The sequence below is a fragment of the Gracilinanus agilis genome, chromosome 3 (genome assembly GCF_016433145.1).
Source record: "Gracilinanus agilis isolate LMUSP501 chromosome 3, AgileGrace, whole genome shotgun sequence".
NCBI classification, from domain to species: Eukaryota; Metazoa; Chordata; class Mammalia; order Didelphimorphia; family Didelphidae; genus Gracilinanus; species Gracilinanus agilis.
In genome coordinates, this window is record NC_058132.1 from 343,688,186 (window position 1) to 343,703,869 (window position 15,684).

Below are 15,684 nucleotides of genomic sequence, written 5' to 3' on the forward strand. Positions count from 1 at the left end.
AATCCCTTCTAGCTCTGATGGTCTCTATCTCTGATGGTTAAAATGATGATGCTAAGATATTTACAGGATTATAAGATTGACATCTGGATTCCGTCTCGATCACCTGGCCCAACCTCCTCCTCGTAGAGATGAGGAAACTGACTTGCCCAAAGTCACCAGATAATATGGAGCAAAGCTGGTCTTTAAATACAGATTTTCTGACTCTCTCTCAACTACAGCATGGCTTGCAAGATCCTCAGTCCTACTTTTGTTCAATATTAAATACTGGCAAGTGATTTTGAACTGCAAGTGAAACAAAGGCTTTTTTAAGGTCAAAGCTTCCGCTAGAAGATTGAATAAACGATCACATTCATCCCATGCCTTGAATGCTCCAGTTAATCAATGTTTTACTGAGTCACACGAAACAGATTAGTTAGATCTTTGAAAAGTGGTATTTGGGTGGTCAAGAGCTACTAGGGATAAAGGGCTTGCTGGGGTTTGATTTGTCATCTACAAGGGAATGGGTAAACAAGGACTGGGAGACAAATGTTTTACACATGTTCCAACCCCTTTGAAACAACTGCTGGGCATGTTTCCGCTCACTGAACACCCAAAGCTAACCAAATGGCTACAACAGCCCAGGGTACCTTTCCAAACCTACCATTAGCTCTCGGCAGAATTTCCAATCCAGGCTTCTAAAACAATAGAGCTCCCTCTATTAGCTTCCCACTGGAAACTTGCAGCTCATTCCAAGAAGACAGATGAGTTCTAGGAGGGGATTGTTTCCTGCACGGCCAGATGTTACAACTCAAGAACTCTGAATAATGCAAAAGCTTTATGGAGAGAATAGAATGTTAACCAGACTCTTGCCAATAAAAAGTCAATCATGTCATTAGTTCCATGAAAAATGTAAGTTACAGATGAGAGGGAGGACTGGTGGTTTCCCCCTTTACTTGTGTATAGCAAATATACTTGAAATGCATGGGAATCTTGTAATGCAGATTGTTTTTGTAATTGTGGAATTGGCCTGATCTTTAAAATAGTTTGCTTTGCTTACCATAAATCTTTTTTTTTCTTCTGTCACAACATGCTTTTTTTTTCTTTTCCTCTTAAGATGTTAATTTATCATGCAAAGGTTTTTGTTTTTTTATTAAGTGCATTAATGTTTTAGTTTGTACAGGATATTTTTAGCCAGAAAGACTCCCCATGGTTCTTACACAGAATGCCTCAGAAAAACTACATGCCAAGATGACAGCTCCATTCCACTTGGGAGAAGGTGAGTTACGACAATATCTTGGAATGGACACTAGGAGACCAATCTAAGTTGGGGGTCCAGTCTTTGGGTTGTCAACCTTCCTTTTTAAAGTCTCCCTTGTGGTAACCTCTGATGAATCACTGGGAAACATTTCACAGAAGAAACTGTGGCTTCTAGCAGTTGAATGGTGATGCTGGGAATAAACTGTTTCCCCAAAAGATGGGTTCTCAGGACTGTTGCAGTCTCTGTGGCAGCCTTAAAACTGGTACCATTTCTTATCCTTATACTTCAGCATCAACTACAAAAGAAACAAAGTGTCAGAGTCAGAGTTTTTGAAGCCAAGGGGACATTTGGGATCCAAAAAGGAACCTCTTAAAGGGCTCTTCAGAATTTACATTCCACTGAGAGATGAATCACACAGGTCTGAACCAATCAAAACATTATAGTTCTGTTTATTTTGGGAAATAACTGATGCTAAGGAGAGAAACTGGGAAATCATCCAACCTAGATTCTGAAGATTCAGTCTAAAAAGTCTGATTTGGGGGCTACAACCAAAGTTTGTTCCCTCTCCAACCCCTCTTACCCTCCCCAGTCCTCAGTGAAATTGGCTTTTGAAATTGGCTGTTACCCTACAAGAAGGAAAAAGGACGAGCATTTCTCCTTTGTTTAAGATAATCCCCCCTTCCCTCCCTGCCCCTGCTTCTAGCCTCTCCCCATTGCCACTCTCCTCCCTAGCCAACATGCAGCAGGTAGAGGCAGTGCTCAGCCAACACGAGGGGCTTTCAGGACATGGAGTGTCTGAGGCTGAGCAGAGAAGGGATTAAGCATAGGCATGGGTGTCGTCTGCTAACTGCATGATGAGATTCACTTTCATATTTTCTATAAAGAAATTTTTAATCAGAACATGTCCACCTCCATGGAATGAATGCAGGGATTTTTTTTGTGATTGGTCAAATGACAGATATGGTAGTGAAGATTCTAAGCTTCCCTCTGGTGAGACGGGGCAGAGTTTTGGGGCCTTTGGTGAAGGGCACAGAGGCCAGGTCCCAGTTCCGAGCAGATATTTTATAAATATTATCTTGCCTTGCCAGTTCTCCTGGCCTAGGTTTAAAACAATTAACTGTCTTTTTTCAGGTACTCATTGGTGGTCACTCACCTTTAGTCTATATGTCTTTGCTACAAGCCCTTGACCCATCGAGTTGGAGACTTGGCTAGTCTTTCTAATGTCCACTTTGATTTAAAATTGCCTTTCCTAGTGGGAGGTGAGGGAGAATTTTGCCACAGTGTTCATTGTTTAAAGGAGGAGTTTGTAACTGTGGGGTGGGGGTGGGGGGTGGAGTGGATCCTCAAAGAGATGTAGATTTCACAAAATCCATAAATTGAGATGGGAAAAATTTGCATTTTTGCTTTTGCTAGCTAAATTTTAGCATTTCCTTCAATTATAAAAAAGACATTATTTTGAAAGGAGACTACCAGAGGGCCCATGACACAAAAAGGTTAAAAATCCCTGGTTCAAAGTAAGTTGGGATATTACCTGCCCCACAGACATGTAAAGGAAGTAGAGGCCCCTATGCCAACTTCCAAGCCAACTACCACCCACAGAGCCGGGAGTGGTGTGTGTGTGTGTGTGTGTGTGTGTGTGTGTGTGTGTGTGTGTGTGTGTGTGAGAGAGAGAGAGAGAGAGAGAGAGAGAGAGAGAGAGAGAGGTGTGGCAGGGCCTGGATTGGTCACAAATTGCCCTCGAGTTATTTCAGAGACTGAGGGAATGTAGCTTCCATCTGCTCTACAGAAATCCTCTGCCTCATTTCCTGCAGGGATGTGAAGCCCTCTCTGTCTGATTCTGTGACAAAGTCTAGATTCTGACCAAGTCGGATAATTGTTTGTCCTCCTTATAAAATTCCTTTTGTAACCTTTGAAGCCATAAAAAAAGGATGTTAACCATCACATCACATAAAAGCAGGGAGGCAAGCTGGCCCAGCTCCTGGGGAATCTACAGCCTGAGCACACGGGTGTCACAGAACCCCAGACGCCTTCAGCTTTGGGACACTTGGATAATCATATTCCAAGTGGAAAAACAAACTAAATTTAGATAATGTTAACATTTTTTAAAAGTCCTGTTGCCCAAATAACTGACAAAGTGTGATACTATTCATGTAGCTTTTCCCCCTAAGGCAGACGGGATATTCTGCTGAAACTGTTACGGCAAGATGACTCATTCATTCTGTTCTGGCCCTTCCCCCTGGCTGGGGTCCTCCTGCCGCCAGCTCGCCTCCCTGGCTAGGGGAAGGCAGAAGGCCTCTATTTCCTGCCTTCCTGATCCAGGCCTGCTGAGGCCGGGTCCCTCCGTGCAGGGGAGAGGGTGGCATGCCACTGAGGAGCGGCTGTCCCAGCCACACATGGGGAGACTCATCCAGAAGGCTGGTTTCCCTGCGACGAATAACTCCTCCATACGGTCTCCCCCAGCCTGTATGTGCTCAGCCCTGTACCTACCTCATGGGCATGTTTGGAAAAGGCTTCGGCACTGGTCATCATCCCAGCAGTCTTCTCTTCTAATTCGCCCAGTCTCTGGCCTCTTTCATCCAGAGCGATTCGGGCCCGGGCCAAGTCTCCCATTACCCCTCCAGCGGCTCCTTTCACGCCTTCGATTCCACCTGACCCGGGGATGTGCTGGGCAAGGCTTTTGGATGCTTTTCCTGCCGATGCCTCCCCAACTAGGAATGAAAACCACAACTCTTTAGGAAACACTACCATTACTTTAAATAATTGGCCCACTCCCACGGCAAACTAGAACGTAAAATTCTGTTCTCTTGAAACAAAGAGGAATTGGGGAGGTAAAAACATTTTCATCATTATCACAGCTGGTATTTATATTGTGCCTTAAGGTTTGCAGAGCATTTTATATTATCTCACGTGATCCTAACAGTATCTGTTACAGTATCTGGTATTGTTATCCCCACTTTACAGATGAGGAAACTGAGGCACGGAGCCTCTTACTAGATTTTTTTAAATCTGATTGGGGTAACATGATTTTGACTTATGCAGTCATTTCTATGGAACCAGAATCCTAAAGTTTGGGAGATTATGGGTAATGTGTCCTCTCTCCTTGGAATTTCAATTTCTCCTTGTTTGCTTTCTAGGCTCTCTCTTGGGGACAGATTTTTAAAATAACTGCTCTGTAGTATTTTAGTACTGAGAGTTCTGGACAAAGCAATAGTGATCAAAGCCACATAAACACAATACTTCATTTTCAGATTTTAAGAATGTGTTCATTATACAATTCTCTCTTCAGGTAGGTGTCACAGTGGATAGAATCCCAGACTTGGAGTCAGTGAGACCTGAGTTCGAATATGACCTCAGATGCTTACTTTCTATGTGACCCTGGATAAGTCACTTCACCTGTTTGCCTCAGGTTCCTCATCTGTATAATGAGTGTAATAATAGCATCTATCTACCCAGTAGTTGTGGAGATTAAATGAAATACTATTTGTAAAGTGTTTAGCACAGTGCCTGGCATGCAGTAAGTGCTATATAAATATTATTATAAGCTATTATTCATGTACTTTCAAGTTTATTGGTTTGCTTACTCTTTATGTGAGTTATAAGAACTTCATTCTCTAGTGCACATTTAAATTTGCCCAAGATACCATTTGCTCCTGGGGAGGGAGACAAGCAACCAAGCAAAAACCCACTCTAGAACTTTGCAATTTTTGGTTTGTTATTTTTTTCACCAGCTTCCCCTTAAAGAATTCCCTCATATTACATGTTGCAGGAAGAATTTACTTACATAACTCTTCCCTGTCAAACGTTTGTCCACTTCCACCAAACAGTCCCTTGAGGAAGCCTCTATTCTGAGCTTCTGGTGTTTCTACTGGAGTAAACAATTCTCCTAGCATGTCCTATACCAGATTCAAAGAAAAAAGATGTGAGTTATTCAAATGCAAAAGTCAGTCCTGTGTCAGAGGACAGGGAGCCCCTCCTCCCTTACTCTGCATGGTCTGATAGTCTTCTGGAGGGGGAGACTGCTTTGCTGCCTCCATGGCCTCACCCATCCCTCACTCTTCTATTTTTCCTTGGCAACCATCTCTTCTGCTGGTTCACTTTCTCCCTTTTTCCTCTTAATCATTGATGTTCCACAAAACCTAGTGCTAGGACCTCTGCTCTTTTCCTTCACTGATCACTTCGTTGAGGAACAAATCTCATCTCATTTTTACTGGGAAGTAGAGGATTCCTAAATCTGCATGCCTAATCTTGATCTCTCGCCATATATATTTCCATGATCATGGCTCCAATTAAATTATCTGTCAATTCCTGAAGCTTGACTTGTCAAAACCAGCTCATGGGCAAACTGCCAGTCCCTGTCTCACCCCCTACATGGCAGCCTTTAGCAGTTCCATATTACCATGATGAGCATTTCACAAAGCTCTCACTTCCCTGGTCTTAGAACCTTATTGTTATTTTCAGCTTGATCTTTTTCTTTATTCCCTAAGTCCAATGATCTTATTACTGCTAATTCTCTTGGGGGAAAAAATAGTAAACTATGGAATTTTCTTTCCATTTCCATGACCACCACCCTGACACAGTTCTTAATCTTTTTTTTTCTTCAGATGGTCCCAAGTAGCTCTTTAATTTTGTTAGTTCTTTATTTTTTTCACTCCCAATATAGTCTTTAAAAAAAAAAAACTTTTCCTTTATGTCATAGAATTGATGCTAAGTCTCTTTTCTAAGAAAGGATAGTGAAAGGGCTAGGCAATTGGGGTTAAGTTACTTGCCCAGAGTCACACAGCTAGGTAGTGTCTGGGGCCAAATTTGAACTCAGGTCCTCTCTACTCCATGCCTGGCATTCTAGCCACTGTGATACCTAGCAACCCATCCAACACATTCTATAAACAGTTGCTAGATTAATCTTCTTTAAGTATTACTTAAAATCCACAAATCAAAATTCACAGTTCTCACAGGCAGAAAAAGATGAAATCTGATAGGGATAAAAAGGCTAACAAATTTCATTCCCCCTTTTGGTTTGCGGCTATGTTGGGGGCCCCTACCTCTGCCTCTCCCCTTTCCCTTTTAGAGATTTAGGAGAAGAGAGTGGTAGTGCCCCTCTTAATACAGGACTGGTGGGGCTTCTGATTTGATCTGAAGACACTATGTGGGCATGATGGGAAAAAGAGGGTATATGATACTGATTTATTAGAATGATGTATAGGGAGGAAAACACTAATTTGAGTAGTTAATAAAGGAACATTCCCATAAAACCAGGCAAGTAAGAGATATTCAAAACTGGACCAGGGATCTTAGAGATCATTTACTCCCAACCCCTTCATTAAAGATGAAATTGAGACAGAGAAAAACTAAGTATCTTGCCTAAGGGGCACCAGAGTTCATCAACAGTTGACCTAGACTGAAACCTTGGTAGTCTAATGCTATTTGCCTGGCACTCAGTCATCCAACCATTTCTAAGTTAGGGGAGAGTCTTCTAGAACCTGAGGTACTTGGCTTTAAAAGCAGTGATCTTTCCACTCCGACACTATCTACCTTCTAAGCAGTACCTGTTTCTTCTCCTCTCACTCTCTCCTTAGCTCTTTACAATCTGGCTTTGGTTCTGATCATTCAACTAAAAATGCACTTTCCAAAGTTATCAATGATCCCTTAGCTGCCAAATCTAATGGTGTTTTTTTATAAACTTCAGCCTTCCTATCTCCATACTTTTATGCTTTTAATCACCTCTTCTTGCTATCTCTTTCTCTCTAGGTTTTCACCATACATCGGCCTCCTGCATCACTATCTGACCGTTCCTAAATTTTCATCCATGTCTCACTTGCTAATCTCAAGTGCCCCCAAGGCTCTGTCCTGGGTCCTATGCCCCTCTATACTACTTCCTAGGATCTAAAGAAACAGAAGGGTGCTTGCCCAGTGTTAGGAGCTTGAAGGTCAAAAGAAAGTGACAAGAAGGAGAAAGGGAACAAGGACTAGTGAATATTTGTAGCTAAATCATAGGCAGCATAGTATGAGGGACAGAATATTAGCTCTTGGGTCAAAAAACCTGGGTTCAAATTCTGCCTTTGAAGCTTATCTATGACCTTGGACAAGTCATTTAATATACCGGGGACTCAGTTTCCTAACTGGTAAAATGAAATGTGGTATCCTGTGTGACTTCAGGTCTCTTCTTGCTTTAAATCTATGATCTTAATGTCTCTTCCCATAGAAAAGGTAGAACCCCTTAGGGAGGATGCATTTGCTTGTCTTTCAAGGAATGATGATATGGATTCACAGAATAAAGCAGCTATTTTTCTCCCTCATAACAAAAATAAAGAGTTCTACTGTTTCCCAGAATGACTCCCAAGTCTCCCAAAGCTTGTTAAACTAAGATGACTACTACCTCATATCTGGGGATCGAAGTGGGCAAAAATCATATAACTCTGTAAGTACAAGCTGGAGGAGTTATGGCTAGGCAACAACTTGTCTGGAATGGGACTGGGGGTTCCAGTAGATTGCTAGCTTTCTATGAGTCACCTGTCACCACCCTGGTGCTAGCCCTGACATTAGTGCCCAGGACTAAGGTATGCTGCCCTTGTGGTTGGACAACAGAGGTGCTATATCTAGTTTTCTATGCTAGATTTTAAGAAGCTAATAAATTAGAGTGTATCCAGAGGAAGGTGATCAGAATAGTCAAGGACCTAAACATCTTACCATAAGAAAACCAACTAGAAGTACCGTACCTCTCAAATAATTGTCTTCAATGATTGGAAGAGTTGTCACAAAATAAAAGATTAGACTTATTCTGCTTAGTCCTGGGGAAGGGATGGTGGAGAACAAGGAGTACTCAGTAGAAGGTTACAAAGATGTAAATCTAGCTTTGATGTAAGGGAAACATTTCTTAACACTAAGTGTTTTTCAAAGTAGAATGGGTTACCTCGGGAGGTAGTAGATAGGTTCTCTTACTGGGCATCTTAAAGCTATGACAACTCTTTGGGTATGCTCTAGAGCAGTGATAGGAAAACTTTTTAAAGAGGGGGCCAAAGGAAAGGAAATGCTCATCTGTCAGTCTGTTTCTAAGGCAGCTCTTTCGAAGTTTCATTGTATTGTATCCTACTCATTGTATTCGTCAGATTAGGAATAATGTCGTGGGGTGGGATAGAACATTTCAGGGGGCCGCATCTGGCCCACAGGTCGTAGTTTGCCCATCATTGCTCTACAGGCATTTTTGTTCAGGTTTTCACTGGATTAGTTGGCTTCCAAGGTCCCTCCCAGATTCTGTGATTCTTTGATGGCTGTGTGATACCAAGGCTTCTGGGAACCCTGTTGGAAGTTAGCTTCACAAGGAGCTGTCCAGGTGAAGTTGTTCCTTTGTGCAGGCCCAGCCATGAAACCAGACTGATCTAAAGGTGACTGTATAGTGCCTGGTGCAGAAAGCTCAGCTAAGCCCTACCTGTGAGACCATCTGCCTGCATGGGACAGTCCCTGCCTTACGATGCTATTTTATTGCTAATAACTTTATAGTGCCAGGTGGGCAGGATCCTGGTTACATGACTTGCTTTGAACTTCTCCAATGCTTTTGGGATTTGAAGTCTGGCCTGCTCATTATTCTAAGAAGTTTCATAATTTCTTTCTAATCAATCAACATTAAATAAATACCTACTATGTGCCTAATCTTAGGTATTTAAACCTTCCTGGCTCTCTGTTGGCAGAGTACCTTCACTACCATGACAAATAGATGCCACTGGGCTCTCCTAACTCATTTAACATATATTAGTTGAGTATGTGAAGTAGAATGTTTTTTATATCATTAGTTATTTTGTTTTTTAATTCTAGAATCATGTCAGAAGGATTCAAAATAATTCTGCCAAGAATTTATTAAAAAACAATTTCAGATAAGTTAAGCTCCTGAATGTCAGATGTGAATGGGGTAATAACTTTTGGCCTCTCCTATTTTGCACTGGCTGATTCATGGTTCCAAAAGTATTTTAAATATAACCAACAATCAATTTAATATGGTCTGATAATTTTGTAACTCAAATGAACTCTGGGATGTTATGTATTGTCATGCTTATAAATTCCATCTAACTAAATTCTGCTTTGAATTGCATAACTTATTCAAAATTTTCATTGCATCTGATACTTGTCCTGGAACATCTGCACTGTCCTTTGACTAAACTTTTCAGTGTTCAAAAGAAAAAGTATATGTCCACCATGACTACACTGTCTTCGAAGGGTTCCATTTGGAAGACTTTTATAAAATTGATGGGGGGAAAGAATTCTATGAAACATAAAGAGAAAATGAGTGTTTTTGAGTCAGATGGAGAGCTGGTCTAATTTTTTTTTATCACTAAAATGATTTGAAAAGGTGTCAGACATATGCTTAAGAGTTCACGTGTCCTACCTGTAAATTGTCACACATTTCTTGACTGTAAGTTAACCGCTGTATTTCAGTGGGAGAGACAAGATACAACGCTTGCCCTTCGTTGGTAAAACAAAATGTCCGTGCTATCCTCATATCTGTTAGAGGCAGATAATTAACATCCAGCATTGGACGGAGACTAGGTAGGCTGAGTGAAGAAAGAAAAGTCATGTCATAGTTATGTAGTTAGAATGTAGTTAGAAGTTTTTATTTACCCTGTAAAAAAAAACACTCAGTACCTGTCCAGGCAAACAGAAGTTATAACAGAAGAATGAATTTTTCAAATCTCTATTTTATTTTATTTTATTTTATTTTATTTTATTTTATTTTATTTTATTTTTTTTAAACCCTTACCTTCCATCTTGGTGTCAATACTGTGTATTGGCTCCAAGGCAGAAGAGTGGTAAGGGTAGGCAATGGGGGTCAAGTGACTTGCCCAGGGTCACACAGCTGGGAAGTGTCTGAGGCCAGATTTGAACCTAGGACCTCCCGTCTCTAGGCCTGGCTCTCCATCCACTGAGCTACCCAGCTGCCCCCCAAATCTCTATTTTATGACAGTTTGTTTTCTCTAAGTAAATGTCAGTAGTACTAAGCTGAAATTCCATATAAAGTCACCAAAAGGAATATATTGTATTTCCCTAGTGGATGGAGAGAGAACAAGCCTGTCCTTAAGCTATCGCCCTGGTTTTTCTGTCCTCTAAGCAGTCTAGCTTTTGGGCCTTCACCTTCATACCTTGGACTCCAACACTGGAAATGATAACCTTATTGCTACATAGACATCTGGCACTTCACCACTAGATGGCAGAAACACTCCAGGTAGGATGTGGCTGCTTTGCTCTTTGGTCCTGCTGTACCAGGGGCCCTTCTTATTTTCCAGGCAAAATGTCTCAGGCTTCCAGTACTTAAAGTCTTGGTATAAAGATGGTGTGAAAGCATGTGTGGCACTAGATCAGTGATTCCTAAAGTGGGCGCCACCGCCCTCTGGTGGGTGCTGCAGCAATCCAGGGAGGCTGTGATGGCCACAGGTGCATTTGGGGGCAGTGAATAACTGTAAGTGGGCTGTGATAGTATGTGACAGGGGGCGCTAAGTAATATTTTTTCTGGAAAGGGGGCGGGAGGCCAAAAAAGTTTGGGAACCACTGCACTAGATGAAGGTCTTTGCTCTCTGCTTAGTAAGTTAAAATATTTACTCACTAACGCTCCATACATTTCTTTCCATGCATAATCAGCTTTATGGTTTCAGGTTTTTTTCACCACAGATAGACTTTTGGTGAGGGTAGAACCCAGTGATTTCATTGATACAGGGAATTTCTTGGGATGGAAACACCCTTTTATGGAAACTGGCAACTTGTGTGTAAAAAGGCATTGCTGGGGCACAGACAGACTTGCTCATGGTCCTGCAGCTAGTTTATGTTAGACACAAGATTGGAACCCAAGTGTCCTTGACTGTCTTGTTCTCTATTATGCTGTACTACTATATTCCTATAAGACATGTTTGAGGAAGGATTTTAAAATTAAAAGTTAATTCTTTTTAAACAAATATATCAGAAATTATATATTCCAATGAGGGTTATCTTTCAAAGGAGTCACCTTGGGAGGCTCCAAAGATTATCAAAACATTCCTGAGCCTTCTCTTTTGTAACTGTCCTCAGAGCCATCTAGTGTATCCCATAAGGAAACCAGTTTTGTTAATTTATGCACATATCTCAAAGACTGTAACAATGATTAATTTCCAAGAAATGGAATCATTTTTCTCATTGTAAGTGTTCATGATAATTTGCCTTTTTATTATGTCATAGAAACCACAAAACCCAGGAGACTGGTTGGAAAAGAAAATTATGAAAGGAAGAAGGAATGAGACCCTACTAAATTTAGCTAGAAGAAATTCACAGTAGCCTGAGAAATGAGAGAATATACATTTATACATATACATAAATTCTGTATCACACTTATCCTCATTTGCATATACAGCTGATCAATTGACAGTAATAGGTAAAATCATTATTTGGTGGGTGGGTTGGTTGGTTGGCTTACTCTAAAAAAATAGCAATTGTTAGAATTTTTCATACTTTGTTGACTTTGTCAATAATTAGTTATTTTGATAAAAGTCCTTGGGAGACCTTGATAAAAAGTTAATCATATTTGTTGTTCAGCTATTTTCAGTCATATCTGAGTCTTTCTGTCCCTATTTGTAGGTTTCTTGGTAAAGATATTGGAATGGGTTGCCATTTTCTTCTCCAGCTTATTTTAAAGATGAGGAAACTGAAGCAAACATAAGTGGCTTGCCCAAGGTCACACAGATAGTGTCTGAGGCCAGATTTGAACTCAGGAAGATGAGTCTTCCTGACTCTATTCCCAATACTCTATCCAATGTGCCACCTAGCTGCTTTGTTGATTACATATGGATAGATAAAACATAGACCTATTCTCTTAGGTCCTTAGTTTCCTCACCTATAAAATGAGGTGGATAATTAGATGAAAGCTAATGTGTTTTCCAGCTTTAACAATCTATGAGATTCATATCAATGCATGCGCAAGAACACATGGACAATCTACAAATACGCACTCACAGATACACACAAAAATTAAGACACTGACCACTAACTATCCCTCTGAACTATAGTACTATTGTACTGGGCAATATTATAAGACTTTTCATGTCCTCAGGCATTATTTCATAATGGGATCTGCTGGGATGTACTCAAGCTCCAGGAAGAAACTTGGAGGCTGGGTTACTAAGAGGCAAAATAAGGAGGGAATTGGGGAGACCTAGAGCTAGTGGCTGAGGTCTACTTCTTTTCTGGACTGGCATTTTGGATCTATGTTCAGGGTATTATATGGGATGTGGAAGCCTTCATTTGCTGTTTTTCAAAATTCAGCATTCCTAGAACGTAACCATTGGTATAGTTTTAATGGGTCAGGGGAAAAGTAGGTGCTCAGATGTCTTTTTATTGGTGTATTTAAAAGCATAATTTTAGGAGGGCTCCATAAGTTTCATTAGACTGCCCATGGGGATTGTGATGCCACAAAGGTGAAGATAACCTCAAGCTAGGAGGGATCAGAAAAGGTTTTGTGTAGGAAGTAGTACTGTCCTGATTCTCTCAAGCAGCTGTAGGTTATTAGAAGATAGCTAGAGGGGTTACTATAGGCCTGGGGGACAGAGAAAAGGTACAGGGGAGGAGATGGAATGCTGAACTCTGGGCACAGAAAATTGGCTAGAATATAGAGTACACAAAAGGGGACAAGATGGTGGACAGTTTTATATTGCAGGCTGAGGAGATCAGAAGCAGTAGGGAACCATTAGAGATTGCTAAACAGAGAAATGATGTCATTGGAGCTATGTTTCAAGAAGATTATTTTTGCAGCTGTGTTCTCCAGGTCTATATTATTTTCAGTTCTGGGCACCACGGTTTAAAGACAATGAAGAGCTGAACAGTGTTCAAAGGAAGGCAATCAGGATGGAAAGGCCTTTGAGTCTGTGCCATATGAGGACCAGATGAAAGAACTGGGGATGTTTAGCCTGAAGAGTAGACTTCAGAGAGGGAAAGAAATGAAAGTTGTCTTCAGTGACCTGAAGGACTGTCATGTGAAAGAGAGCTTAGCCTTATTCTGTTCAACCAGAATTAGTACTACCAATTGAGTTCTGATTTCTGGAAATACTCCCTAACCATTAGATCTATCTGAAGTAGAACAGTTTGCCTCAGGAGACAGAGGGTTCTCTTTCATTGGAGGTCTTCAAACAGAAGAACAAGCATTTGCCATCTTTGTTGTAGCAGGGACTCTATCAGATATGGGTTAACTTCTAGATGAATGCTAAGCATCCCTTCTAACTCTGAAAATGTTATGATTCTATAAAGAATGTAAATGGAGAGGAGAGAGGAAATGCAAGACGGATTGGAAGATCATCGCAATATTCTAGAAGAGAGGTAATAGAGGATAAAATGACGGAGTGGCTATATGAGTGAGGAGGAGGGGATAGACAGAAATGACAAAAGAAAACATTAACGTAAATTAATGATCATTTAGGTGGGGAAGTGATTCAGATGGAAGAGTTAAGAGCAAATTTTATTTGTATTATTGGACAGATATTGGTACCTTCAACAGAAACATGTAAATTTGGGTTAGAGGTTAAGATAATGAGTTCCATTCTAGAGAGAAATGGTTTAGGAATATTGATGGTAGCTAGGTGGCGGTGTCTGCCAGGCAGTAAAAAGGACTACAGGGTTCAGGAGAGAAGTTAGGGCTGGACATATAAATTTGTCAATGATCTGCAAAGACGATAACAAACAATCTCATGGAATCTGATTAGATCAAAAAGAAAATATAGAGACAGAAAAGACAAGGGTCAAAGAAAGAATCTTGTAGGACATTCATACTTTAGAGGTAGGAGTTGGGTCCTAATCAAGCAAAGGACACTGAGAAGGAATGGTTCTTTTATCTCCTCAGAGAGGACAAGACCCAGAAAAATAGAGTTACTGAAGCCAAGGAAGCAAAACTATCTCAAACAAAAGTTGAAGAGAAATAATTTAGAATAAAGAATAATAAAAGGCCATTGGGTGTAGGAGTGATGAGATTGAGAAGTGAGAGGGAGATGAGGAAGTAAAGGAAATGGATGAAAGTGTTTTATTGGGAAAAGTCAAGATATAGGAAGATAGACTGAGAAAATATCAGGATGAAAGAAATGGATTTTAATGATGGGGAGATCTGAGAATTTTGGTGGGAAATAGGTAAGGAGAGATTGAAGATGTGAGAGATGAAAAGAACAATCTAAGTGCCAAGCTTCAATAAGGAAAGAAATTAAGAGGATAGACAGATTGGTATCAGCTGAGAGAAGGTCACCTTTCCCTTAGAAACTGGAGAGATGGCAGAGAATGAGTGCCATGCAGACAAAGAGAGCTCTAGGACTCTAAAGTATGGAGTTGGAGAAAAGAGTGACCTCATAGAGAGCTTCAATTTTTTCAGAAAGGAAAGAGGTGAGGCTTTGCAATGAGAAGAAGGAAGAAGTTGTAAAAAAGTTCTGAGAAGGAAAGTTAGGAATAGTTATTGCAGGGAAGGTGATAATTAGGGAGGAATAAAAGTGTGCCTATCAGGGAGGAATAAAAGGATTGCTTGGCTGCAGTAAAGCTAGGTCCAATTGAGATCGGAGTATATACATTTGTAGTGGATTCAACAGGCAATAATGAGATTTCCATCTCCATTATGCAGCACTCTAGCAGTAGAGAAGACAGGTGGTGGGCACAGCTTAGGGTTGGGTTATGAGATGGGACAGTATGTGCTCCATCTCCACATGCCTGCTGTTACCTCGAGGTTCCTACCTATGAGAATACTGGGTAGTGATAAAGGCTAAAACATTGTTGTTTTGTTCTAAATGTTTAACAACAGAGCAGAATATCATACTTCCTTCTGCATAGAAAACAGATGAGGTGGTTTGTGTGTGTGTGTGTGTGTGTGTGTGTGTGTGTGTGTGTGTGTGTGTGTGTGTGTGTTTATAGATACCTTCAGATAGGTGATAATACATGACTTTGTTGGTGGGAGAACTGGTCATAGAAACTTGGAGTTGGGTTAGAAAGAATGAGCTAGGTGAGTGACGAGAATGGAGTAAGTAGTAGAGACAGTGAGTGAGTAGTCAGCAAAGTGAACCATGATATAGCACTCATGTTAATGGGTGCTGAAAAAGTGCTATTTCAAGCAACACTGCACATAATATGTCACCTGAATAAGATAGTGTTTAAATGAATGAAAACTATCAGCTATCCAATTCTGTTTCATCACTAGGAAATCAAAGGGTTCAATAGTTTAATCTGACAAACCCAGTGGGGTGAAAAATGTTTATGAAATGCTTATGTGACATGACTTCTAAACTAATAAGTCCATTTTGCGGTGACTTTAAAGGCACCGAGAAACTAAAGAAAAAGAATACTTTTTTTAAAAAGCAGGAAAACTATTTTTAGATAGAAAGATTGATTTCTTAGAGAAAGTGAAGAAATTTGTTGTCTAGAAATGTTCCTTGAAAGTTTTTCTTTATAGAATGACAGTTCTTTTTGCCTTTGAATAT

General features: G+C 40.5%; 1 protein-coding gene across 3 annotated transcripts in view; it reads right to left on the reverse strand.

Annotated features, from left to right (window-relative positions):
- Positions 1-670: 670 nt before the first annotated feature.
- Positions 671-15,684, reverse strand: part of STXBP5L (syntaxin binding protein 5L) — a 437,905-nt gene continuing 422,891 nt past the window's right edge. For all 3 annotated transcript variants that reach the window (XM_044670068.1, XM_044670069.1, XM_044670067.1), the window contains 4 exons: positions 9,612-9,777; positions 5,019-5,130; positions 3,725-3,945; positions 671-1,532 (listed from right to left, as the gene is read on the reverse strand). In XM_044670068.1, coding sequence (XP_044526003.1) covers positions 1,491-1,532; positions 3,725-3,945; positions 5,019-5,130; positions 9,612-9,777 — 541 coding nt within the window. In that variant the 3' untranslated portion in view covers positions 671-1,490. The remainder of the gene's footprint in view (positions 1,533-3,724; positions 3,946-5,018; positions 5,131-9,611; positions 9,778-15,684) is intronic.